The sequence below is a fragment of the Bubalus bubalis genome, chromosome 21 (assembly GCF_019923935.1).
Source record: "Bubalus bubalis isolate 160015118507 breed Murrah chromosome 21, NDDB_SH_1, whole genome shotgun sequence".
Taxonomy (NCBI): domain Eukaryota; kingdom Metazoa; phylum Chordata; class Mammalia; order Artiodactyla; family Bovidae; genus Bubalus; species Bubalus bubalis.
The window spans coordinates 57,397,807-57,425,051 of NC_059177.1; the positions used below are offsets into that span (position 1 = coordinate 57,397,807).

The 27,245-nt window shown below is 53.5% G+C and overlaps 1 protein-coding gene across 2 annotated transcripts in view; it reads right to left on the reverse strand.

The window, feature by feature from the left end:
- Positions 1-17,305: 17,305 nt before the first annotated feature.
- C21H3orf20 (chromosome 21 C3orf20 homolog) overlaps positions 17,306-27,245 on the reverse strand; it is a 62,535-nt gene continuing 52,595 nt past the window's right edge. Inside the window, exons 14-17 of one of the 2 annotated variants that reach the window (XM_044934322.2) lie at positions 26,569-26,676; positions 25,438-25,580; positions 19,068-19,202; positions 17,306-18,442 (exon numbers count right to left, since the gene is read on the reverse strand). In XM_044934322.2, coding sequence (XP_044790257.1) covers positions 18,349-18,442; positions 19,068-19,202; positions 25,438-25,580; positions 26,569-26,676 — 480 coding nt within the window. In that variant the 3' untranslated portion in view covers positions 17,306-18,348. The remainder of the gene's footprint in view (positions 18,443-19,067; positions 19,203-25,437; positions 25,581-26,568; positions 26,677-27,245) is intronic. The other variant, XM_044934323.2, reaches the window with a different exon arrangement.

Below are 27,245 nucleotides of genomic sequence, written 5' to 3' on the forward strand. Positions count from 1 at the left end.
TAGCAGGACGCACGGAAAAGGCAGATGAGGGAAACTGAGACAGGGCGAACCGCGAGGCTCAGTGAGCAGCGCGACTCCTGCTCGTGGAGGCGAGGCGTGGCCACCAGATTACTCCTCCCGACCTACCGTCCTTTGTTCATTATGATGACATGGCAAGAACCGCTCAAAATGGCTTTTTTAAGAAAAAGCGTTGATATTTACTACTTTAATGATTGGAGCTATAAAAACTTACTGTGAAGGTCAAAACAATACAGAAGAGACATAAAAATACAGGACTCTTGCTCCTAGCAATCCTCTTGCCCCAGGCGGGGGTAAACAATGTTAGCTGTTTGGTGACGAGTTCTTTCCATTTTACTCTTTGCTCTTTCAAAACATGTTTACAAAAATAAGATCACACCATGTACCTGACTTGGCAACTTGTTTTTTTGTCCAGTAATATAAACAAGCAGAGTTCCAGGTCCGTACATACGGCTGCCAGATATTTTATAGAATGAATGTCCCAGGATTCATTTAAGCACTGCCCTACTAATCAACATGGAATGCATGCCTTTTTTTTTTGTTTGTTTTAAAACAAATATTCTTGGACATAGCACCTTATGTGTCTGTACGGTTTTGCAGGATAAATTCTCTAAAGTGGAATTGCTGGATCAAAGGGCACACACATTTTAAACTTTAATAGAAATGGCAGATTACTGTCCCAAAAGATTGTGGCAACTCACACGCCCACCGGCAGTGTCCAAACTGTTTGACTGCCCCCCACCTTGCTGGCACTGGAGGTCATCAATGTTTAATATTGTTTTCCGATCTGATGGGAGAGAAACGGCATCTCACTGTTCTTTTTGTTTGCAGCTCCACCACAGCCTGACTGAGGAGTGGCTTTATTGGCCCTTTGCATTTCTGTAGTGAATGGCCTGATCAGAGTCTTTGCCTGCTTTTCTTCCTTGATTTTTGCTGTGTGTTTTCAGGCACTCTTTGTATGTTACTATTAACTCTTTTTTTTTTCCTTATACATGATCCAACTCTGTGCCAAAAGAGAATTCCGAAAGAGGAACCAAGAGGAATAAATGCAAATTCTTACTCTTGGGTCTGCAAACCCCCAGCACCTTGGACAAAGGAGGCAGAGCTTCTTGGCTGCTCAGTGCTAGCAAGGAGGCGGGCAGTCAGTCTTGACACTGCTGCTGGGAGGGTGAGTTACCACAGCTCAAGAGGAGGAGGCAATGGGATACAGTTTCTAAAACAGCTAAACGGGGTCAGAAGTGCATCCAGAGAGAGAGGGGGCTTAAAACACTGTGCCAGCTTCTGGGGAAGGCACTCAGCTCGGAGCCGCTGGAAAGGGGCAAAGAGGGGGCCAGAGCCCCCACCGCATGAGTGGCTGACCCTGCTCAGCTCAGAACCGAGCAGGGCTATCCCAGGATGGAAGGAGCAGACGAGCTATGGGCCCACGGGCAGAGTGAGGCTGCTCCCAGCTGAGAGGAAGGAGGAATTTTCTCTTTAACTTTCTCTTTTTCAAACTGTATCTCAAGCACCTCCGGCTTCTTTCCCTGATATACCTTCTTATGCAAATGAAAAGGGAAAGAGTTAGTTGCTCAGCTGTGTCTCACTCTTTGCCACCCCCTGGACTGCAGCCCGCCAGGCTCCTCTGTCCACTGAATTCCCCACACAAGAATTCTGGAGTGGGTAGTCATTTCCTTCTCCAGGGGAATCTTCCTGTCCCAAAGATCGAACCTGGGTCTCCTGCATTACAGGCAGCTTCTTTACCATCTGAGCCACCAGGGACGCCCCTTCTCATAGCGCTTATGATGTCTACCAGGTTTCCCAGGTGGCGCTAGTGGGAAAGGACCCCCCTGCCAATGTGGGAGATGCGAGCGATGCTGGTTTGATCCCTGGATAACATGTCTAGTTAAGGCTATGGTTTTCTCAGTACTCATGTATGGATGTGAGAGTTGGACTATAAAGAAAGCTGAGGGCCAAAGAACTGATGCTTTTGAACTGTGGTGTTGGAGAAGACTCTTGAGAGTTCCTTGGAGTGCAAGGAGAGCCAACCAGTCCATCCTAAAGAAGATCAGTCCTGAATATTTGTTGGAAGGACTGATGTTGAAGCTGAAACTCCGATACTTTGGCCACCTGATGCGAAGAACCGACTCATTTGAAAAGACCCTGATGCTGGGAAAGATTGAAGGCGGGAGGAGAAGGGGATGACAGAGGATGAGATGGTTGGATGGCATCACCAACTCAGTGGACATGAGTTTGGATAAACTCCAGGAGTTGGTGATGAACAGAGAGGCCTGGTGTGCTGCAGTCCATGGGGTCGCAAAGCTCTCTGAGCGCAGACATTTATGTCTATTTTGTTCACCACTGTGTCCCCTCCAGAAGTAATTTTATTGTTTCTCCCAGGCTGAGTTGTGCAGAAATGGGTTAGGCTGACCGTAAGTAGTGAGCTCCCCATCAGAAGAGGTGAGCAAGCAGAATCTACCTGGCCACCTAGCAAGCCTTCTGTACAGGGGACCCCAGCATTCATGTGTGGTCCTCTCATCAAGGTGAGATCCAGAAAGGCCTCTGGATCAACGGGAGACCTCCTGGGCCTCCCAGTGCTGCGAGGGGCCTGCACCTCAGCCAGCTGGGGCAACAGAGTGCTCCAACTGGGTCAGCTTCTGTTTATGTCCTCGTCCTGGCCCATCCTGAGCCTGGCCCCGCCCCCGGTCAACCCCAGTCCAACCTCAACTCTCCCCCCAGCGTGAGGTCCTCATGTTTTGGAAAATCCACGGGCATCACACCAGACTGAAAATATCTCAGAATATCGCTTTCGACTTCCTCCCGCCCCCGAGGCCCCCGGCCTGGGCGGGGAGCAACCTTTCCCTAGCTGTTGATTTTCAAGAAAGGCTCTTCCATCGCTGCGACACAGGGAATTTCCAGTATTTTTCTTCCTCTGCTCTATTTTTTTTTTTTCCCCTTGGCCTTCAGACACTTACATTGTGTTGTCCTGACGCAGCTCAGGCAGTATTTGGCCCCAGAGGCCTGGGCTGGGTCAGCGAGGCTGGACTACCAACCCAGGCTCCTTGGGCGCAGGGACAATACCTCCATAATTCACTGAAAACTCCCCTCGGATGACTTTTTCCTGTTGCTGATTGTCTCCACGGTCCAGGCCCGCACAAACTGCTTTTTCCTGCAGCTAAATTTAAAAGAGCCGGACCCTGGAAACAGTGCACCAGGCTGGCCTCGCCATGGGGGCAAAGTCGGGGGAAGGCTGAGTGGAAGCGGAGCCCACCGCCTGGAACGTATACACAGACAGGTGGCCGCAGCCCATGATAATTTCATCCTTGGAGCCTCTCAGCCCAGAGTCACAGACCTGGGGGTTTAGAGGAGCCTTTTGGTTCTGCAGTGGTCAGAGAGGCCCCCTCTGGGCTGTCCCAGAGCAGGGCAGTGGGCAGGGCTGGGGTCCATAGGGCAGTGCCAGACCCCAGCAGGCCCTGTATTCACAGGTCTCAGGCAGAGAGGAGCAGGGGGCCCCGGGTGGCCAGGAGGGGTGAGCCGCTCTCCACTGGGGGTATGCAAGCAAAGGGGGCATGGCACCCACCAGGGAGGCTGTCAAGGGGTGATGGGCTGGGTGGGAGGCAGGGAGACCAGGGCCCTTCCAGCCTCTGGAGCTCTGGCCTTGACCATTCTGCACCAGAGGCTTTGGAGGTTCAAACAGGAGTGGAGGCCACAGCGTGGCTTGTGCCTTTTCTTTTTTAAACATTTATTTATTTATTTGGCTGTGTTGGGTCTTAGTTGCAGTGCTGGGGATCTTTCATTGTGGTGTGCAGGCTCAGTAGGAGGGGTGCACGGGCTCAGTTGCCTTGCAGCATGTGGGGTCTTAGTTCCCCGATCAGGGATCGAATCTGTGGCCCCTGAGCTGCAAGGTGGATTCCTCACTGCTAGGAAAGTCCCTGGCCTGTGACTTTTGACAAGAGGGGAAGCCAAACTCGCTGGCTTTATTTCCGGCTCTGCCAAGGACCTGCTGTGGGATCTCAGGCGGGGTTTTTTGCCTCACGGTGTCTGAGTGCCCCTATCGTCAAAAGGGGAATCAGAAAAGCACCTGCATCATAGGCTTATCAGGAGAAGCAAGCACGTTAATACCTGGGAGTTGCTCAGAACAGTGCCGGACGCAGAGTAAATGTGAAAAAAAAATAGGATGACTATCAAGGGATTTTGAGCGGAGCCTCACCTTTCAAAGGCCAGAAATGGCAGCCCTGTGTCCTAAGCGCCGCCCTCTCTGTGACTCCCAGGAAGTCCCCAACGCCTGGGGACCTGGTTTTGTCCTTAACAGGCTAGATGTGTGGTGGGGCAGCCGCAGGGCTGGCAAGAGGCCCCGTCCCGAGCCCCCTGCCCCGTGAAGCCGCGCTTCCTCCTGCCCCCTTTCCCATGTGGCCCTTTCCTGGGGCCTGGGAGCCCAGCCTGGCACTGCTATCACTGTGCCACCCTGGATCACCCGCCCAGCCACCTTGCAGCCCCGTCACCTCTCAGGGCTGGTCGCTGTGTCCCGGGGCTGCTGAGGGGCAGAGGGCGAACAGACGGCCCTGCGACGCAGGAAGCCCTGGCTCCCGAGCCCTAACGAAGGATCGGGGTGGCTGGCGTGAGGTCAGTGCGGGTGTGGGCAGGTCGGGCCTCGTGGAGACGCCCCCCAGTGGACTGGAGATCACAGGACACCGACCCAAGGTTCTCACAGAGAAGAGCCCGCCGAGATTGGAGGGCCGGGAGAAAAGGCTGGATCCCACTTCCTAGAGCAAATGGCCAGGGGATGAGAAGAAGGGAACAAGTATCACAGACAGAGGCAGACTCAGCGAGTGCCCCAGACACTCTCAATGACAAACCTCTCAGCACCTGCCAATTAAGGGACCTGCCCCAATCGCTGGAGAGTCACGCATCACCGCCAAGATGTTCGCCACATTTATTTATCGAATCTCTATTTAGTAGACCCATTCACATTTTCAACTTAGATGGAATGAAGAGAAACTTCAATGACTGTTTGATTTGCCATTCATACGAGGTCACGGCAGACTGCGGAGATGGAACGTAGAGTGACCCTGTTAAATTCTAGCCAAACACTGTTGCTTGCAAAGACAGTGAGCTTCAGGCCAAAGTCCCTTGATTAAGAAGGGAGAGGCAAGTGTGGCAGAGGTGTTAAACACGGGGTCACCCACTGGACACTGCTGCTGTAGTGGGAGGGCGGGAAGGGGAAGGGAGGAGTTGCTTTCTCGCTCTGTGCTCTGCCTGCTTTCACCCAAAATAAACTGCTCACAGCTGGTGACACAGCCGAGAAGCGTCCTTGAAAGCACTAGCGAGGTGAGGACTCCGTCATCCTCAGGGAGTCTCCTCCTGAACTCCCACCCCACGTGACCAGCAGGCCAACTTGGGGAAAGGGTTCCGGACCTCAGGCGGGGAGACCCCAGGAACTAAGCACGCCCCAGCTCTCGGAACCTCCTTTATAGCCTGCAGCTCCAGTGCCGCACATCTCCTGAAAGCTCCTGAGTGGAGAGGTACCCTTGCTCCCTCTTCACCTGTGGAGGTGACGCACGCCACTGGACCTGGGAGAGGTGGCATCAGCCCATTCACCTGGGCGGCTACAGGGCACGGTCCCTCACCCTTGCCCCCAGGCAGCCTCTCCACTGGAACGGCACCTCCATCCTTCCAGAACACTGGAGTCACACCTAATCCCCCTCTCCTCTCTGCAGCCCAAACCCAGCCTGTTAGGAAATCCTGTTGGCTTCATCTTCAAAACACATCCACACTCTCCCAGACTCCTCCTCACCCCCAGACTGTTCTTCCCAGCACTGGAGGAGGAGGGACTCACGTTAGTACTTCTGGGGGAAATTGTTGCTTTTTATTCTTCTGACACTCTCCTCTCCTTCCCTTTTTTTTTTTTTTTCCCCTCTTTCCCCTCTGAGTCTCTTTTCCCATTTCCAGCATTTTAATCTCATGCGAAGAGTTGACTCATTGGAAAAGACTCTGATGCTGGGAGGGATTGGAGGCAGCAGGAGAAGGGGACGACAAAGGATGAGATGGCTGGATGGCATCATCAACTCGATGGACATGAGTTTGGGTGAACTCCGGGAGTTGGTGATGGACAGGGAGGCCTGGCGTGCTACAATTCATGGGGTCACAAAGAGTCGGACATGACTGAGCAACTGAACTGAACTGAACTGAATCTCTGTCCTAAGCACACACTTTGTATTCCAAAGGCTTGAGTTCAAATCCTGGCTCTGCCGTTTACTGTGCAACTTTGGGCAAGTTATTTAACTTTTCAGTGTTTCAATTTCCACTTCTAAAAAATGGAGAGACTAGAAAAGTAAAGCCAGAGATACTACCTGAGGTCAATACTTAGTTACTCTAAAGCTACTCAGATCAAGACAAGACAGGATGGTACTGGGAAAAGAAGAGACAGATTGGTGCAACAGAAAGGAGAGCCCGGAACAGACCCACAAAGATATAATCAACTGATCTTTGACAAAAGAGCAAAGCAACACAATGGGGGAAAGAAAGTCTCTTCAACAAATGGTGCTGGGACAACTGGACATCTACACACACACACACACACAGCTAGACCCAGACCTCACATCCTTCTACAAGAATTAACTCAAAATGGTCACTTCCCTGATGGTCCAGTGACTTAGACTTGAGCTCCCAATGCAGGGGGCCTGGGTGCGATCCCTGGTCACGGAACTAGATTTCACACGCCGAAGCTGAAAGTTCGAGAGCTGCAACTAAAGATCCCACGTGCCACAATAAGACCCAGTGCAGCCAAATAAATAAATACACAAAAATAAACATTAAAAAAAGGAATTAACTCACAATGGGTGACTGACCTGAATATAAGCTGCCAACTACAAAACTCCTAGAAGGTAACAGAGCAGAAAATCGGGAAGACCTTGTGTACGGTGATATCTTTCTAGATACAACACAAAAGGCACCATTCCTGAAAGAAATAACTGATAGGCTAGGTTTCACTCAAATTAAAAACTTTCACTCTGCAAAAGACAGTGTCAAGACAACGAAAGGGACACTGGGGGAAAATATTTGCAAAAGACACCTAAAAAAGAGTTATTCAGAATACGCAAACAACTTAAAACATAACAACAAATCAACAACCTGACTGAATAATAGGCAAAGGGGGCCTTCCTGGTGGTCCAGTGGTTAGAAGTCCGTCTTGCAATGTAGGATACATGGGTTTGATCCCAGTCTGGAAAGATCCCACCTGCCACAGAGCAGCCGAGCCCGTGCACCACATCTACCGAGCCCACACTCTGGAGCCTGCAGGCCACAACCACGGAGCCCTTTGCTGCAACACTGAAGCCTGCACGTAGAACCTGTGCCTGCAACGAGAAGCCCCCGCCACGGGGAGCCCCCGCCCCACAGCCAGAGAAAACCCGCGCACAGCAACAGACACCCAGCACAGGCAAAAGCAGATAAATAACAAAAGCAGGGGGAAAACAGGCAAAACATCTAAATCGACACCTCACCAGAAAAGATATGCAGATGGCGAGTAAGCATAGGAAAAGATGCCCAAGATCATATGCCGTGATGAAAGTCCAAGTTAAACAATGAGATGATACTAGGCCAAAATGGGGCACGGACACTGCCAAACATGGCGCAACAGGAGCAGGCAGCTCCTTGCTGGTGGGGATGCAAAGCGCTTCGACCGCTTGGTAAGACAGGTGGTGGTTTCCTACAGAACTCAACACACGTTTACCATGTGACTTAGCAATCACCTTCCTTGGTGTTTACACAAATGAGTTGAAAAACTGTTTTCGAAACACAAATGAAAACCTGCACGTGGATATTTCAGCAGCTTTATTGTTCATAGCTGCCCAAGCTTGGAAGCAACTAAGATGTCCTTCAGTGCATGAAGGAATAAACTGTGGCCCATCCAGATGATGAAATATTATTCTGTGCTAAATGAAGTGACGTGCTGAAGAACTGATGCTCTTGAACTGTGGTGTTGGAGAAGACTCTTGAGAGTCCCTTGGACTGCAAGGAGATCCAACCAGTCCATCCTGAAGGAAATCAATCCTGAATATTTGTTGGAAGGACTGATACTGAAGCTGAAGCTCCAATACTTTGGCCACCTGATAGGAAGAGCTGACTCACTGGAAAAGACCCTGATGCTGGGAAAGACTGAAGGCGGGAGGAGAAGGGGACGACAGAGGATGAGATGGTTGGATGGCATCGCTGACTCAATGGACTCAATCAGTCTGAGTCAACTCCGGGAGAAGGTGATGGACAGGGAAGCCTGGCGTGCTGCAGTCCATGGGGTCGCAAAGAGTCGGACAGGACTTAGTGACAACAAAAAGAAATGAGCTACCAAGCTATGAAAAGACAGGGAGAAACCTTAAATGCATATAATTAAGTGAAAGAAGCCAATCTGAAAATGTTACAAACTGTATGATTCCAACTACATGGCATTCTGGAAAAGAAAAAACCCTGGATACGAGCATCGAGGGCAAGGAGCACAGAGGGTGCTCTGTGAAACTACTCTGTGATACTGTAATGGTGGATTCGGCATCACTCCATCTTTGTCCAAATCCACAGAACGTCCATCGAGAGTGAGCCCTAGTGTGAACTGCTGGCTTGTGTGGTGCAGATGTGGCAGCGTAGGTTCACCAGCTGTAACAAACACACCACTCTGGGGTGTGGGGGTCACGGGGTTGGGGGGTGCAATGTTAGTGGGGAGGAAGGCTGTGCCTGTGTGTGTGGTGGGGACTGGGAGGGAGTCGGGAGTAAGTGGGAACTGTCTGTACTTTCTGCTCGGTTTTGCTGTGAACCTAAAACTGCTCTAAAAAATAAAGCTTATCTTTAAAAAAAAAAAATTAGAAACAGAGTCCCTTCCTTCTGGCTCTAATGTCACGCCTGAAGGGGGGCACATGAGGACAGCTCCTAGGGCAGAGTCTGAAAGAAGCGTCCATTAACTTGAGGACCAAAGGAAATTATTTGAAGACCATTAATTTGAAGACCAAACGGTGGGGGCTTCTGATCGGGCTGTGGAGCGCTGTGCACACACGGACCTGCCTCTGGGAACTCTGGCTTTTCCTCTTCCCCCAAGAAACCCTCTCTGCTCTTTGCTACAAGCAGCACCCCTGCTCAAGCCTGCACCCCAAATTCTCACTGTAGACAGGTCCTGTCCCCAGTCCTCAAATCCAGTGGCTTTCAACTTTTTGTGACTCATCTCCCAGTGAAGAAAGGTTTTACACAGTGAGGACCAAGAGCCCCAGCCATGGTGGCTGCACGGCTCCTGAGTGCTCCAGAGCTCCTCCTGCGCTTCTCACGACGACAGAGGCGTGGGACAGACAGGGAAACCGTGGCCGGAGGGTGGCGCGACGCATTCGCCGTCACGGGCCTGGGCTTCTGACCACTACACTCGAGGTGACGGAAACAAAGCTGTGGCCTCACTAGCCACCATGCTCCCTGTTTCCTATCCCAGCTCTTTTTAAAAATGCGGATCACAACCCAGTAAATGGATTTCGCAGCTCACTCGTGGGTAGTCGCCTGCAGGTCCCTGGCAGGATGTGCTGCTCTCTGAGATTCGGAGTGTGGTCCTCCACAGCCCACCAGCAACACCCCCCCCCAATTCACTTTCCTCCAGCCCCTCAGGGCCAGAAATGGAAAGACCCCATTTCTCTCCCACATGTGAGCTGACAGCTCCAGGCACAGCTCCCCTGTCCCTGAAGCCCCGGAACTGAGGAAACAGCGGAGGGTCCAGCCCCATCTCCCCGGTGGGGAAAGTCATTGTGATGCAGCCTGCAGAGGAGCCTTGTCTGTCTAGAGGGGCTTTCATTTCCGCAGGCTGAGCTGGGGGCGGGAGGAGATGGCGCACAGATAGGGAGCGATGCTGGGCTGGAGCTTCAGTCCTGCTTCCAGCAGCCAGCCAAGCTCATTAACCCTTGATGGAGCTGGAGGCTGAGAGGCAGCCGGCAGGCGGGCCCTGCAGCAGAGCTTGGCACTGGGGTGGGGGGGGGCTCTTCAATTACTTATGAATAGTTATTCTCAGCCACATGCACTGAGCACGAGCTGAGCCTTTCCTCTGCATTATCACATGGAATCCATCCACAGCCCTGGAAAGCTGCAACTGGGATCATCCCCACTTTACAGAGGGGAAAGTGGAGGCCCAGAGACAAAATCGCTTGCCCATGGTCCAAAGGCTTGGATGGGAGGAGCGCACGGTTTTGTTTTCTGGAGGGGGAGACACTTTCGGGCTCCCAGGGAGGGATGTCAGGGACCTCAGAGGGCTCCCCCGAGCCAACCACATCCTCTTGGGCGAGCTCCCCGCTCTGTCTCCCGCCTCTCTGAACTCCTGGCACTATGCTGCTGTGCTGTGCATCTCAAGCCGGTCTCACACACTCCGGCTGCGCTTTACCACCCCTGCGTTGCTGCTCGGGCAGCCTGGGCCACTGCTGCTCACTGCGAGACAGCTGACTCCACGTGCTGTCCTTGTGTCCGGCACCTCGGTGAAGCCATACTAGGTCTGTTATTTGCCTATCGATTCTTGGTTGGCTGTTCTACGCAGATGAGCGAATCACCTGCAAACAGTGATCATTTCATGATTTCCTTTCACACCTGTGTAACTCTTTGCTATGGACATTTGTGCTTCTCCTCAAAGTTTATATAATGGAGCCCTAACCTACAATGTGGTGGTACTTGGAGATGGGCCTTTTAGAGGTAACCAGGTTAAGATGGGGCTTCCCAGGTGGCCCGAGTGGAAAAGAACCCGCCTGCCAATGCAGGAGATGGAAGAGATGCAGGTTTGATCCCTGGGTCAGGAAGATCCCCTGGAGAAGGGAATGGCAACCCACTCCAGTATGCTTGCCTGGAGAATCCCATGGACGGAGGAGCCTGGCAGGCGACAGTCCACGGGGTCACAGAGCGTCGGACACGACTGAGCGACTTAGCAGAGCACATAGCACAGGTCTCGGGTGGGGTCACGGGGGCAGAACCCCATCAGGAGACTGGGGCCCGTGAAAGAGGAGACCAGCGATGCCTCTGCACGCACACACCAAGGCCAGCCAGGCCCAGGGACAGGAGCATCACCAAGAACCTGATGTGCATGCAGCACCCTGACCTTGGACGTACAGGCTCCAGATGGCGAAACATGTATGTCGTTTAAGCCACACACCCTGCGGTATTCTGTAAGAGCAGCTCGAACTGACTAGGACACTCTTACTCCTATTTCTCTCCATAGAGTGTTGAGAATTTCTAATACAGCGCTCTTGACAGTGGCTTCCCTGGTGTCTCAGGGGTAAAGAACCTACCCGCCAGTGCAGGAGACTCGAGTTCCATCCCTGCCTGGGTCAGGAAGATCCCCTGGAGGAGGAAACGGCACCCACTCCAGAATGCTTGCCTGAGAAATCCCACGGACAGAGGACCCTGGTGGGCTGCAGTCCACGGAGTCACGAAGAGTCGGACATGACTGAGGGCTGAGCACCGAGCGCACTTAGGTTTTGACAGGAGTACACTCAGCTTGCTCCTAACCTCACAGAGCAGCAGTTAGAACCAGACACGGAACAAGCGACTGGACGAAATAGGGAAAGGCGTGCATCAAGGCAATATACCGTCACCTAGCTTATTTAACGGAGAAGGCACTGGCACCCCACTCCAGTACTCTTGCCTGGAAAATCCCATGGATGGAGGAGCCTGGAAGGCTGCAGTCCATGGGGTCGCTGAGGGTCAGACACGACTGAGCGACTTCACTTTCCCTTTTCACTTTCATGCATTGGAGAAGGAAACGGCAACCCACTCCAGTGTTCTTGCCTGGAGAATCCCAGGGACAGGGAAGCCTGGTGGGCTGCCGTCTATGGGGTCACACAGAGTCGGACACGACTGAAGCGACTTAGCAATAGCAATAGCTTATTTAACTTCCATACAGAGTACACCATGTAAAACGCTGGGCTGGATGACTCACAACCTGGAATCAAGATTGCTGGGAGAAACCTCAACAACTTCAGATATGCAGATGACACACACCACCCTAAAGGCAGAAACTGAAGAGGAAGTGAAGAGCCTCTTGATGAGGGTGAAAGAGGAGAGTGAGAAAGCTGGCTTAAAGCTCAACATTCAGAAAATTAAGATCATGGCATCCAGTCCCATCACTTCATGATAAACAGATGGGGTAAAAGGGGAAACAGTGACAGATTTTATTTTCCTGGGCTCCAAAATCATTGCAGACGGTGACTACACACATGAAATTAAAAGATGCTTGATCCTTGGAAGAAAAGCTATGACCAACCTAAACAGAATATTAAAAAGCAGAGACATCACTTTGCCGACAAAGGTCCGTCTAGTCAAAGCTATGGTTTTTACCGTAGTCGTGTACGGACATGAGAGTTGGAGCATAACAAGGCTGAGTGCCGAAGAATTGATGCTTTCAAACTGTGGTGTTGGAGAAGACTCTTGAGAGTCCCTTGGACAGCAAGGAGATCAAACCAGTCAATCTTAAAGGAAATCGACCCTGAGAGTTAATTGGAAGCACTGATGCTGAAGCTGAAGCTCCAATACTTTGGCCACCTGATGCAAAGAGCCAAGTCGCTGGAAAAGACCCTGATCCTGGGAAAGACTGAGGGCAGGAGGAGGAGTGGGCAGCAAAGGTTGAGATGGCATCATCAGCTCAATGGACATGAGTTTGAGCAAACTCTGGGAGATGGTGAAGGACACGGAAGCCTGGCATTTTGTAGTGCATGGGGTCGCAAAGAGTCAGACACGACTGAATGCTTGAACAACAGCAGCAACGTGCTGGCATCATACTCCATGGTAAAAAGCTGAAAGCCTTTCCTGTAAATTCAGGAAAAAGACAAGGATGCCCACTCTCACCACTTCTATTAACACAGCACTGGAAGTCCTAGCCACAGCAATCTGACAAGTGAATTCAGTGAAGTCGTGGGATACAAGATCAATATACATAAATCTGTTGATTTTTTAATATATTCTAATAATGAGTTATCAGAAAAAGATCTTTTTTCTTTTTTTCCCCAGAAAAAGAAAGTAAAAAAAGCAAGTTCATGTAAAATCACATGAAAAAAAATAAAATACCTAGGAATAAACTTAAACAATGAGGTGAAAGATCTATACTCTGAAAACTATAAAAAAACTGAAGATGATACAAAGAAATGAAAAGATATCCTGTGCTCTTGGATTGGAAGAATTACTATTAAAATGGACATACCACCCAAAGCAATCTACAGATTTAATGCAATCCCATTAGAATACTCATGACATTTCTCACAGAACAAATAATCCTAAAATTCATATGGAACTACAAAAGACCCTGAATTGCCAAAGCAATCTTGATGAAAAACAACAAAGCTGGAGGTATCCACTCCCAGACTACAAAGCTACAGTAATCAAAACAGCATGGCTCTGGTGCAAAAACAGACAAATAGGTCAGTGATACAGAACAGACAGCCTAGAAATAGAGCTGCGCACCTGCGGTCAGTTCTTCTACAACAAAGCAGGTGAGAACACACAAGGGGGGAAAGACAGTCTCTTCAAAAAGTGGTGCTGGGTGGCTCCATGTAAAGTGAGAAGATGTGAACATTTTCTCAAACAGTATACAAAAATACACTCAAAATGGATTAAAGTCCTGAATGGAAGACTGAAATCATAAAACTCCTAGAAGAGAACATAAGCAAAATACTCTGACATAAACTACAGCAATATTTTTGGGGTCCATTTCCTAAGGCGAAAGAAATAAGAACAAATATAACAAATGGACCTAACTAAACTTAAAAGCTTTTGCACTGCAAAGGGAACCATTGATAAAACAAAAGACCACCTACGGAATGGGAGAAGTTATGTGATCAACAAGGAGTAAATATCCAAAATACACAAACAGCTCTTACAACACAATATAAAATAAAATAAAATATATTTTTAAATGGGCAGAAGATTTGAATGGACCTTCTCCCAAACAATATAGACACCAAGCACATAAAAAGATTCTCAATATTGCTAACAGAGACATGCGAGTCAAAGCCACAGTGTGATATCACCTCACGCCCGTCAGAACAGCTAGCATGGAAAAGTCTACAAATACCAAATGCTGGAAAGGATACAGAAAAAGGGAACCTTAGTACACTGTTGATGGGACTGTAAATTTGGGCTGTGACTATTTAAAACAGTATGGAGGATCCTTAAAACACTAAAAATAGAAATCCCATATGATTCAGCAATTCCACTCCTGGGTCTATGTCTGGAAAAAATGAAAACACTAATTTGAAAAGAGACGTGCACCCCAACGTTCACAGCAGCACTGTTTACAACAGTCAAGATGTGGAGGCAATCCAAGTGCTCATGGATGGATACAGACGGCACACACACACACACACACACACGCACGCACACGGATATCACTCAGCCATAAAAAAGAATAGAATTCTGCCACTGGCAACAATGCAGATGGACCTAGAGAATATTATGCTTGGTCAAATAAGTCAGACAATGATAAACACTGTGTATCATTTATATGCGAAATCTAGAAAACACAAATGAATATATGTGGGGGGCGGGGAACAGCCTCACACAGGAAACAAGCCAGCAGTTACCAAAGGGGAGAGGGAAAGGGGAGGGGCAAATGAGAGGAAGGAGAGCAGGGGGTACAAACTGCTACATATCAAGTAGGTAAGGAACAAGGATATATTGTATAGCACAGGGAATTATAGGCACTATCTTTCAATAACTTAATGGAGTATAATCTGTAAAAATACTGAATCACTGTACTGTACACTGGAAATTAATATTGTAAATCAACTATACTTCAATAAAATTAAATTAAAAAAATACCGAGTCTTCTAATACACAAATTATATATTTCTATTTATTTGCCTTTAATTTTTCCTGTTTTTTAAAAACCTGAAGTAAAATCCACATTCTTACCACTTTACAGCGTACAGTCCAGTGGCTTTCAGCACATTCAATGTTAGGCGAGCACACCACTAATTCCAGAACATGTCCATCACCCCCAGAAGAAGCCCATACTTTTCAAGCAGTCAGTCTTCATGCTAAATCCCCTGGTCCCTGGCAACCACTAATCTGCTTTCTGTCTCCAGTGATTTGTCTACTGTGTATATTTAATGTATGTGGTCCCATACAATATGTGGCTTTTGGGGTTTGGCATAATGATTTTGAGGTTCATCCACGTGAACCTTGGTCCTTTCAAGGCTTGTTTTCTTATAATTCTAAAATTAAGGTGCAATTTATATATAGTAAAAAAAAAATTACCGTTTTAAGTATACACTTCCATGAGTTCTGACAAATGCATACAATCAGGGAACCTCGGCCATTATCGAGACATAAAGTAATTCCACCAGTGCCCCCTTCCAGAATTCCCTCCTGTATTTTGTTGTCATCCCCTTCCAACCACTGATCTATTTTTTCTGTCCCTACAGTTTCAACAAGGATTGTTTCTAAGACTAATTTATTCCCATTCCGACTGCCTGGCTTTTCTGGGGTCTCCAGGTCTTCTGCTTGGTTAGAACTTGAGTATCTCTCAGTGGTCTGTTCACAGCGCCCTGGAATTTCTTTTTTGTTTGTTTTTTAATTTATTTATTTTAATTGGAGGCTAATTATTTTACAATATTGTAGTGCTTTTTGCCATACACCGACATGAATCAGCCATGGGTGTACATGTGTTCCCCATCCTGGAGTTCTTTACCTGGATTCATGAAGCCACGCCCTCAGTGTGTGCAGTTTAGCATTCTGTACAGATTCAAGGAAACCTCTATGCAGGCTCCTAGAGCCCTCTCTGCATAGCTAGCTCCCTTTGATAAGTCTGCACCCAAATTTCAGTCCCTGCTGTCTGCCCAGACTCTCCTCTCTCTCCTCAGTTCGGCAATACTGGCGCACTGTGCCTGAACTCTCCTTCCCTGGACCATGATCCAGAAAGCATCTTTGGCAGAAAGCTGGCATGGGGGGTGGGGGGCAGGGACACTGTAGAAGTGACTTCCTCTTGTCCTGGTTGGTTGTGCCAGGAGGACCTCTCCAGTATCAGTTACTCCAATGTGTCTGGAGGCAACAATCAGTCCATCTCTCTCTCTCTCTTTTATTTTTATCTTTTGGCTGTGCTGGGTCTTTGCTGCTGCACAGGGGCTTTCTTTAGTTGTGGCGAGCAGGGGCTATTCTTTGCTGCAGTGTGCAGGCTTCTCGTCATGGTGGCTTTGCTCGAGCAGATCGGGCTCTGCAGCTCTGGCACAGCAGTTGTGCACAGGCTGAGCTGCTCCGAGCCACGTGGGATCTTCCCAGAGCAGGGATCCAACCGGTACCCCTTGCACTGCAAGGTGGGTTCTTAACCACTGGACCACCGGTGGTGGAAGCCCCCATCTCTTTCTGTTTCATAATATCTTGGTCCTTGCATACATTTTCAGATCCTTCTGTTTATTTAAACGTTGACATGTATTCACTTTATATTGCCCAACACTTCCAGCGTCCAGAGTCTTGGCTGTTTTGGTGGCTGGCATTTTTAGAGTTTGGATTATGAGCTCACATTCAGCTGGACTCTCTGAGGAAGCCTAAAGAAAATGCCTTCTATTCTAGTCGCACGAGAGCTACGACTTCCTCAGATAGTCACACTTTCCCACCACGCCTGGTTTGTGGACAGCACTGCTGTGGGCATGACGCCATAGCCCCCTCCCCTGCTGTTTCTGTGGAGAAAGGGGGCTTCCCCTTTCCTGCCTCCTCCACTGGAGACGGCTGGATTGCGTAGCACTGGACAATTCTTTGACTGTCTGGGCAATCCCCTTATTAACCTTATAAACAGGTTAAATTCAAAGACGGTTCTAACTTTCTGTATTCAATTCCTGTCTCCACACCTCTTCCTAGTAGAGTTACCAGAGGCAAGTTACCCATTCCACCAGTGGAAGGCACCCCTGCTCACGCCAGCTCACTTTTAGCCCGATTTCAGCGTGGCCAGCACCCTGCATGGGGTCCAGGGCCACCCTTTACAGACGGGTGTGTGTCTCCTGTTCACACAGCCCTGAAGCGCACAGCTGAGCACGCAGGCCCCGAGGGCGGATCTGCGGTGGAAGTTACGTGGTGAGCTGACCTCTCCACTAAATCTCCACCAGAGTCCTGCCTGAGAGGCTAGAGGGTCCTCTGTGCCGGGACAGGGGTTGACGGTGCTTCCCCGTGCCTTCCAGTCCTCCCGTGTCCTTCTGATCAGGAGGGGAGGAGGGGGGAGCGGCAAGATGCCAGGGACCCCTGACAACTACCAGGCCCTTAAGGTCGGAGGATGCAGGCAGAACACAGAACACAGAAAATCACTTCAAATCCATTTTTAGGGGAACAAATGTATAATTCAAAAAAAGCCTTTGAATGATACAAAGGATAAAAATTAAACGTCAAAGAATCGAATGTAAATAGCATCTATTCACAGAGGGAGCGTAAGGAGCTATGTGTAGAGCTCCTCACGGACCAGGGCCTGAGGTCTCTTCTGGGCTTGAAGAACAAGGCAGAGCCTCTGGAGTCCTCACCCTGCTGGGGAGTGGCTCTTGAGAGCCTGTGACAAGTGGACCCACAGCTGATGTGACATCGGCCCCACTCAGGGACCACCAAGAAGGAATTGGAACCGCAGAGGGGGCTGCCATCTCTGAGCTCAGGGGAGGGGCATCCAATCCATAAAAGGATACCGGGGCTGGGCTCATGGGACGCCCGCACGTGGAGGCCACGGGGCTCTGGCTGTCCCTGCACAACCAGAGGCCCCAGGGTGCGCCCCGTCCCTGCCCTGTCACCTCCCCCCAGGCCCCTCTCCTCCCACCTCCCTGCCCCTCAGCCCGCCTCCTCCCTTGTTCCTCCACACACACCCCCGCCCCACTCTCCCTTCTCGGGGCGCTCCGTCCCTTCCTCTGTCTCTTCTCCCACCCGCCTGGCTTTCTCTCTCTCTCTCTGCTCCCTCTTCTTCCTCTCACCCTGTTTTCCACCTGGGCCAGAATCTGGGCCCTTCCCCACCCAGCAAAGGCCACTCGGCCCCACACTAAGCAAAGCTTAGTCCCACCTGAGACCTCCCCAGGGTTCACGTGTCATCGGCTCAGCCCCTTGGAGACCTTCGATTCCCTGGGAGGCTCCTGGGCTGACTGCACTGGCCACAGAGGAAGCCCTGGGTGGGAGGCACCGTATCTCTAAGGCCTTGCACTGGAAAGGGCTGTCAGGGCCTCCAGCTTCGTAGGAGCCAGCGCGTCCCATGGCTGCACCTGGATGCTGGCGGCATGCTCATTTATTAGGCTGAGTTCAAAGAAGGGGTGGGAGGCTGGAGAGGCAGGGCGGTGGGGGGGCGCCCGGGAGGGGCATGGGAGGGGCTGCATCTGGGCCACGCTCCAGGTGGCCACGGGGGTGGCATCACTTCTTGGAGGCCTGCTTCTTCCAGGTGGCTGTCTTCTTGCTGCTCTTCCAAGCTTTGAGAGCACGCAGATCCAAATCAGCCTGGATCATTCTAGAAACCAAAGCAGAGAGAAGCAGGTGCTGGGCGACGGGTGGAGAGGGCTGGTCTGCCAGCACCCGGCCCTCCCTGGCCTGAGCCGGGGAGGGCGGGCCCCGCCGCCTCGCAGCTGAGACCCCTGGGTGTTGCTCCGATCGGGGGTCCTGGTGGCACTTGTGACCTTCCTGGATGCTCAGTATGGCTTTTCTGTCTTCATGAGAAATAAGAGATTTTCACGCAGAACATGATTTGCTTCACCGTTACCACGGCCAGCGCACTGGATCTTGAAGGCCTAGGACGTTTCTTGCCAGGAGGCAGCAGGCAGTCTCAGAGCAATGCGCCTGGGCCGTGGGGCTTCGCCGAAAAGTCTACCAAAGGCCTCCATCTCCACCACCCAGACCACTGCCGGAAGCACCAGGGAGCTGCCTCCAGGGCCAGCTGGACATTGTGCTGATAAAAAGGGCCAGATGTCGGGGACTCCTGGAGGACCCATGCCCGAGGGGGCAGTGACCTGCCCGAGGCCACTTGGCTCCACGTGGCCTCTGCGGCCTGTGGTGGAGCCGGGAGCCCTTCCGTGAGCCACACCCATTCTGCCGACCACAGGAGGGTCCCTAAGCCCCGGGCCGGGGTGGCCACCTACTTCCTCTCGGCTTCGGTGGAGGGCTCCTCCAACTTGTCCCCCAAGGCCAACGAGGAGAGGCTTCCTTGGACGTCCCCTGAGACCACTTTCTTGGATGAGGTGGGGTCTTCCAGGCCCGGGACAGAGGCTAAAACACTGCAGGGGAGGCAGGGAGGGGAGGTAGCGCTCAGTGGAGGCACAGCCGGGGTAGAGGGGGCCCGGGCCAGCTGCCCTGGCTCAGCGCCAACCCGTCAAGGTTCTGGTTCCAAGAGAAAAGGGCGCTGGAGCTTCTCCTCCCGAGGTGGATGGAAGGAGGACCCCCCGGGACCCGAGACTCCCTGGATATGTTTCCCTGGCTTCTGCTTACAGCTGGACCTGTCCTTAACCCTGTGTCTGCCACATCGGTACACCCAACGCTGACCACTGGAAAAGTCGGCCAAGGGGGCTCCACAGGGCAAGCAGAGAGAGGCACGGAGGCCCAGCAAGTTGGTCCCCATGTACCGGGTTAAGGGTTGACTGTGTCCCCCCTGATCCTCAGGCTGGAGTCCTAACCGCTGGGACCCCCAGAACCTGACTTCATTTGGAAATGAGTAGAGATGGAGTCACACCAGAGCAGCGTGACCTCTCACCTGGGGTCCTCACAAAGCGGGGAGTGTGGACACAGACATGCCTGGGGCACGCCTCATGAAGACAGCCGTGCTGCCCAGCCCGGGAGCACCCAGGAGCGGGAGAGGTGCGTGAACAGACCCGTCCCTGGCCCCTGCGGAGGGAGCGGGGCGCCCACGCCTCCGTCTGGCCTCTGGCCTCCGGCCTCCTGAGATTCCGGACGGCACCTGCTCAGGCCTCTGCAATGCTCACCCCTCAGGGCACCTCAAGGCTCTGCAGCCATCACGCATGATGCGCCCTCTCCTCGGAGAGCCCGGCCTCCAGAGGCAGCTCCCTGATGGGCTCCCCTGGGCCCAGGGCGGATGGCGTGAATGGAGGGGGCCCTCCCTCCTGGCAGCTTCAGGGGAGGGCCTGGCGGGGGCGGGCTTCTCCCTGGCACTGGGCCCCACCCTTCACGGCACCCTCCTTGGACTGAGCCTGGGGGTGCAGCTGAGGAGGAGAGGCTCGCGATACTGGGCCCGGCCCAGCCAGCTGCCCCTCCTTCCACTGGGGCTCCTCCGCCTCTTCTGATGCAGGCATGCGTCAAGCGGCACAGCCGGGAAGCGCTTCCCCTCATGGACGGTGGCACTTCACAGTTTACAGAGCCTCTGCTTCAGTTTATACGGAACACTACAGTTTACAGAGCCTGGCGAGGATTCCACAGGCGCTTCAGCACCGTGCTCCGTTTGAAACGCGCTCTTCAGAGAGCTGGTCAGCTGAGAAGGGGCTCTGGCATTTACGAGCATCTTGTGGTCGACGGAGAGCTTCACAGGGTGCCGGGCACCTTACAGTTTGTGAAGCACGTTCCTAGCTCCTAGCTCAAGGCTGTCTTCGTGTTTGGGTCGAGAGCACATGGAGTTACAGAACGCTCTGGAGTCCATGGGCCACGTCAGTGTTCACGGCCCCTGTGGCTGGTGGGGCAGGCGCCACCTGGCAAAGGACTCGATTTTTCAGATTTCACCTCAGTCTGCACAGTGCTCCTGGGCTTACCGGGCACACGACAGTTTACAAAGCATGATGTCATCGCAGAGCACATCACCTCTTAGAGCTTCTCATTCTCTTGACTCTCTGCTCCGAGATGGTCCTGGGAGCATGGGGTCTCCTCCCTACTGGTAGCAGGCAGGTGGCTGTCTGATGCCGTGTGCGGGGTGCCACCCGGCCCCGCCTCTCCTGGCACTTGCCTGCCTTCTCTGTTCCCTACGCCAATGGAGGGGCTGCAGGAGGGGCTCCTCGCCTGCCAGGCCTCTGTAGGGGGCTCACCTCCTGGACACATCGCCCAGCAGCTGGGCCAGAGCCACAGCTTCACTGTCCTCTCCCCACCGCCCTTGCCAGGCCATGTGGGCAGGCCCAGGTGGCAGCAACCACAACAGTGGCGGATGGATCTGTGTCTGTGGCCTTGAGTGTGGGCCAACCTGCCTCCCTGGGCCCAGGCCCTCTGAATCCAGGTGGCAGCAGGGCTTCCCTGGTGGCTCAGGCAGTAAAGAATCTGCCTGCGATGTAGGAGACCCAGGTTCAATCCCTGGGTCAGGAAGACCCCCTGGAGAAGCAAATGGCAACCCACTCCAGTATTCTTGCCTGGAGAAACCCATGGACAGAGGAGCCTGGCAGGCTACAGTCTATGGGGTTGCAAAGAGTCAGACATGCTTAGCAACTAAACCACCACAGACAGAGGTGGCAGGAAAGCAGAGCCCAGTGGGTGCGTCTCCTGAGACTTCCTGTGCTGGACACATGGCGGGGTCCCCTCGCCCCCACCCAACCTGCCCCTGTGCCCCGGATGGGTTGTGGCTCGTCATCTTAGGAACTCAAAGCACCACCAAGTGGAGAGGCAGAGTCAGGCAGAGCAGGAAGGACCCTGGGTGAGGGGTGACCAGCAGAGGATTCACAACAAGAGTGGGGGTGACCCTGATGGGGAGGCGGCCCCACCCGAGCCCTCCACAGCCCCCAGCCACGGAGCCCACCTTGGGGAGGCCTTAGTGCCTGGGGCCTATCAAGGGCTTCACCCACTGTGGCCCTGCCCGTCAAAGCTGCCTGGGCTACCCTACTGCTCAGACCACCCCCACCCCTGGCTGCTAGCTGCACCCACGGTCTGGGAATCCGGTGGCCCAGCCTCCATCACCCCCACCCCGGGGGCAGGGGTGAGCACCCAGAGTCTCTAGGTGCTTCCAGGAAGACCTCACTGCTCTCTCCTGGGGGAGTGGGGTCCTTCCTGCCCCGGGTCGTGTCGCCACCTTGCCTTGGTCCTCTCCGCAGCCCAGCGTGCCTCTGTCCACGGGCACCCATCGCAGGGCCTGCCAGCAGCATAGCCTGCCGTGGCCACAAGGAGGCCTGCCTGAGCCCCATGAGGGCGGCGGGAAGAGCAGCTGCCAAACACCCAGGTGGCAGCAGCTCAGACTCACAAGGCGCCACCTCCCCAGGACGCCACCCTGCATCCTCCCAGCTGTCCTTCTGACCCAGCTGCTGTCCCCCGGCCCCAGGCTCTCATGACCGTGCCAGCCTGCTGAGCCCTCTCGCGGCGGGGGGCCCTCTGTGCCTCCCATCAGGGGCCCCCCCGCATGCCGAGCCCTTTGTGCCACTGCCTGAACCCTGCCCCAGAGCCGCGTTGTGTCAGAGAGAAGCCAAGGGGGTGAGGAGAGGGCTGGGCCGGCGTGGACGCGTGCTGAATACAAGGCTGCTGGGGACGGAGGCTATCTGCTTGATGCCTCTTGTCTCCAGGCTGGCCCTGGCTCCCCGCTGTGGCTCTGGGTACCGGGTCAGGAGCCTTCACTGGGCCTTGCGTAGGTGGCCCTGTCCTGGGGGTCAGAGATAACAGCTGGGGCCATGCCTGCAGCGTGCTGCTCCTCCCCTGCCTCCACTCAGCCTGGCTGGCTGTGTGCTGAGGGGCTCGGGGAGGCTCCTTCCTGGGTGGGTCTGTGTGGGAGGAAGGAGCCACAGCACGGAGCACCCGGAGACCTTGAGGGAAGGCAGGCTCACCCTGGGAGTGCGGGCTGCGAGACTGATGTGGACTGGTTGGTGGGGCAGGGAGGGCACGATCCGGTGGCCGGAGGGAGAACGGGACCTGAGCTACTGGAGAGGAAAGCAGGGGCAGGGGATGGTTTGAGACCAAACCAGCCCTCACCCCCAGGAGCCCACGAGCCGAGGAAAACAGCCCCTTTCCTCCCTGCTGCGGCAAGTACCCACAGAGCATCTCCATTCCCCTCTTCTAAAACTGTTAAAAGTGTAACACAAAATTTATCACCTTAACAGCTGTTCAGTGTACAGTTCAATAGTATGATGTATAGCATGATGTACGTTCACATTGTTGGGCAACAGATCTCTTCAACTTTTTCATCCTGCAAAGTTGAACCTGTCCCCATTAAACCAGCCTCCCCATCCCCCGGGCCTGGCAATCACCCCTCTACTCGGTCTCTACAGCCCTGACTGCTGCAGGGGCCTCACTAGGTGCAGTCGTACAGTATTTGTGGTGTGTCTGGCTTATTTCACAAAGAAATAAGCGTCCCGGTTCATGCATGTTGCAGCAGGTGTCAGAATTTCCCTCCTTTTTAAGGCTGAATAATACTCCACTGTGTGGACAGACCACGCTTTCTTCATCCACTCATCCATCGATCGGGTGGTTTCTCCAATGCTTAGTGCACTTCACTCCCTTTCACGTCAGTTTCCGGCCCTATGGATGAGCAACGGTAGTGCAGACCCAGGTCTTGTCCACCTGCAAATCCCTAGGGCCAAGCGCAAGGCTGGGCAAGCGTCAGCTGATTAGAAATTGACCAAGTGGCCTGACTTTCAGGCTGCAAAGGGGTGGCCTCTGGACAGAGGGCTCTCCCATCACTGGAGGCGTGCAGAGGTGGCCAGTGATCAGTAGACACCCTGTTTGCCAGCCTCTTCTTGCTCTGACCTGGCCTCTGACGCCCTGGGACAAAATCAGCCCTCGGTCTTCATTCAACAAACATTTCCCAAGGGCCTCCTTTGTGCTGGGCCCTGAGAAGAGGATGTGAAGACAAGAAAGCGGGGGTCCAGGGCTTGTGGGGCAGGGCTCCCAGCCCTCCGATGGCTTCACACATGCCGAGACCTGCAGCCACTTCCCACCCACTGCCTGGCCCTCACGGAAGGGCCGGCCTCAGGCGGCCCCGCCCCCAGGGCTGTAGGAGTCTGGGGCCTTCCCGGGAGCCCTGTAGCACCCCTCACTGACCATGCCTGGGCACCCCACTCTTATGCTCTTTGTCACAGTCAGCCTCTGAGAGGACCCCAGCCCCAGCCAAGGTCTGACTGCAAGACACGAGAGACCCCAGGCAAGAACCACCGGGCTGAGCCCAGTCAGAGACAATAACAAACGATTCTCTGGCTTCACACAGCTAAGCTGGGGTGATCTGTTTCACAGATACAGACAGTAGGAACTGTTGTTATGGCAACATCTTCTGGTAGAAATGCCATTCCCTTTTCCCCCGAGTGCTTTAAAACTGTCAACGTTACAGGCCTTTTGAGAATTTGGAGGCATCCTACTGGTTTATAATATTTTCAGGAATCTGCCCCTTTCCAATTGCAAGAACCTGGACTGTGCGCATGTTGTGTGTGGGGGGGGTCGGGTGGGACTGGGGTGTGTGTGAGTACGCACACGTGAGCGCACATCTGTATGACTCTTCTTTCCCCATAGCATCGACTCCCTTCAGAACCCTTGAACACAGCAAAGTAGGGACCGGGCACTGTGGCCTGCAGCCTCTCAGGAAACGCTGGGGAGCATCTGGCCGCCGCTGCCCAGGACGGGGCGCAGCATGCTTCCCCTCACCTTCCCACTTGACAGACACACAAGCGGAGGCCGAGAGAGCCTAAGCGCTTGGCCCAGATCGCACAGAGAGGTGGTCTTTCTCCTGTCTGCCCCGCCCCTTTCTATCTTAGGCATACGCAAGGTTTTCCCTGTAGCTCATCCTTTTGAGGACAGCTATCCCTTGTGTAACAGTCTTTGGCAGCTCCAACACCCCTCAGTGGAGGGCCAGCCTTCTTCTGAGCGATTCTGAAAGTGCCTCCGCCCATGGCCTTGGCTCATCTTCTGTTTGGCCCCTCCGGCCGTGTCTCCCCTCCTCCTTCTGTCTCAGCGTATTTTTACTTAGACCTCGCAGCCCCACTGCCTCCATCTTCCCTTCCCCCGGAATTGCTGATGAGCTTGTCTCCAAGGACCTCCAAGCCCCCCACTTTGAGTTTCGGCCACAACTTTCCTCTCCACAACGTCAGCGTCTGCCCTTCCACAGGCTCCTCCAGCTCCTGCCTTCCCCACTAAGCATTCCAGGATTCTGGGGTCACGGCCTGACCTCCACATCCCTCCAGGAGTGGATTTCTCCCCAGACCGCTTTAGGGTCAGGCAGACATTCTGACAAAGCCCAAACTCAGCGCCCTGGGGAGACACTGGTGTCAGGACTCCTAGAAAACTGAGGGCCTAGTAGGAGGAGCGGGCTGCCGGACTCAGCGCGGTGGGGGCGCAGCCACAGGCAGGCCCATGATGGCGGGCAGGCAATGCTTCTTAGGCAGGTGCTGCCCAAGCACTCAAGAATCTGTGCAGACTCCCAATACCATCGTCAGCAGCGTCATAAACCCCAGGCTCGTCCCTGGACCAGGCGATATGCTTTTACCGCCGAGACACCTACCTTTGTTTGTTTCTCCCGCACCAAGGAGAGCCCAGGCACCTCCCACAGCACCAGCCCCTCCCTTCCAGCCACCCTGCCCTGCGCCTAACCCTCACCCCACCTGCTTCATGTTTTACCTGAATTTGTAGTTCTCAGGCAGGAAGTAGCCCATCTTGCAGTCCTGTCGAGCCTGGAAGATCTGTTTCAGCAGATTCTGCCTGCTGAAGCCATAGCCATTCAAAACGCAGCCCCCAAAAAGTAGCTTTCCCCCAGCGAACATCTGTTGGCACACAAGGACACAGCGCAGGCTGCCCTCAGCACTGAGTCTCAGGATGGGCCGCTGGCTCTCAGAGCCTGTTCCCGGATCCGAGCCTCCCTTTGGTGCTCCAGGGAAGGGTGTGCTCTCGCCCAAGTGCCCCAGTGAGTATGGCCGAGCCTGTTCCCTAGCCAGACCTCTGGGTCAGAGGGCGGCCTCACCGTCCCAGCCTTTGCTTCCTGCAGGCCAGACCGGCTAAAATACCCCTTCCCAGAGCCCTGGGGCGAGAAAGTGTCTTTCTTCTCAGAGGCCCCTGACCCGCTCTGCCTCCAAGCCACTTATCCCATATCGCTGATCGTCTGGTCCTGGCGGACGGGGGCCCCCGAGGGCAGGAAACGTAGTTTCTCCTGCTGCTCTCTGAATCCCTACCCTCTGTCTGTCAGTCTCAACAAGAGAGGCCTGTCTGAGGTTTCTGTGCAAGGGTAGCTGTTTGTTGCGGCCCAAACCAACAAGGAAACAACAGACATTCCACAGAAGGAACACAAGTAGAGAAACAAAGACAGTCATATGCTGCAGATAAAAATCATAATTAAAAAGCAGGATCTCAAAGTCAGAACATTCTTGGACAGGCCAGATACCAAAATGAGAGCAGGGTGTGGCCCAGGGCTCCCCACAGCGCTGGTGCCGGCAGGTACCCAGTGCTAACAATGAGGCCATCTGGAGGAGATGATAGAGTGATTCTTTTTCTAAACTGCATTTTCCAAAATAATTGGGTGAAGCATCCTCTGCCCCTTCAGCCTCCTGGGATGGGAACGCGTGGGGCCAGCCTGGGGTTGGAGGCTGGGTTCGGGGGACGAGGGTCCAGGCTGCAGCCCCAGCTCGATGTGCTGGGGGCCTCTCGGTCTGTGCTGCTCTCTGGGCCTTGGCCTGGCCCCTACGCCTGCAATTCTGTGAGGGTAGCAGCTGCAGAGGCCAGGGTGGCGGCAGTGGGCGGCCCCGGGCCCTGGCTCACCAGAATCATGCCCTGCATCACAGCGTACTTCTTCACCAGCAGGGGCGGGTCCCTCTGCAGCGGGCCGTCCAGGTCGTAGCACAGCAGGCGGTAGGGGTCGTGCCGGCACTGCCGAGAGAAAGCAGTGCCTGTCGCCCCCACGCCAAGGAGACGCACTGGGATTCCCATGTTCTCTGCCAGGTCGGGCTCCTCCGAGCCCCGAGCCCCGCACCACAGCCCCTCTAACTCCTGCCCAAGGGCCCTTCAGCCCCTGCTGTGACCGTCCCTTGACCATCCCCAGAGGATGTCTCAGGTCCATTCAGGGCCCTCTACTGGTGAAGATCATCGCAAAGACGGCTGCTCACACCACGTGACATCCACGAGCCAGCCTCCTGGGTTCTGCAGGATTTGTTTCTCCCCTTTACCTGGGAGAAGCCCCACAGAGATCTGCAGGTGAGTCCTGTTCCTGGGGGTCCCCCTTTCCAGGACTCCTCCCCGCTCTGTCTACGCCGGCTGGCTGCCCCTCTGAACACCCCCGGTCACCCAATCTAGCCAGAACCTGAACTGAACGTATACTTCTGGGTACAGCCTGGTCAGTCCAGAGTAAAGCTGGTCTCTCTCCGCTCCTCCTTGGATGCTACAGATCCACTGATATGACTGCTGTGTAGTGTGATGTCTTCTGATTTTATCTGTCTTTT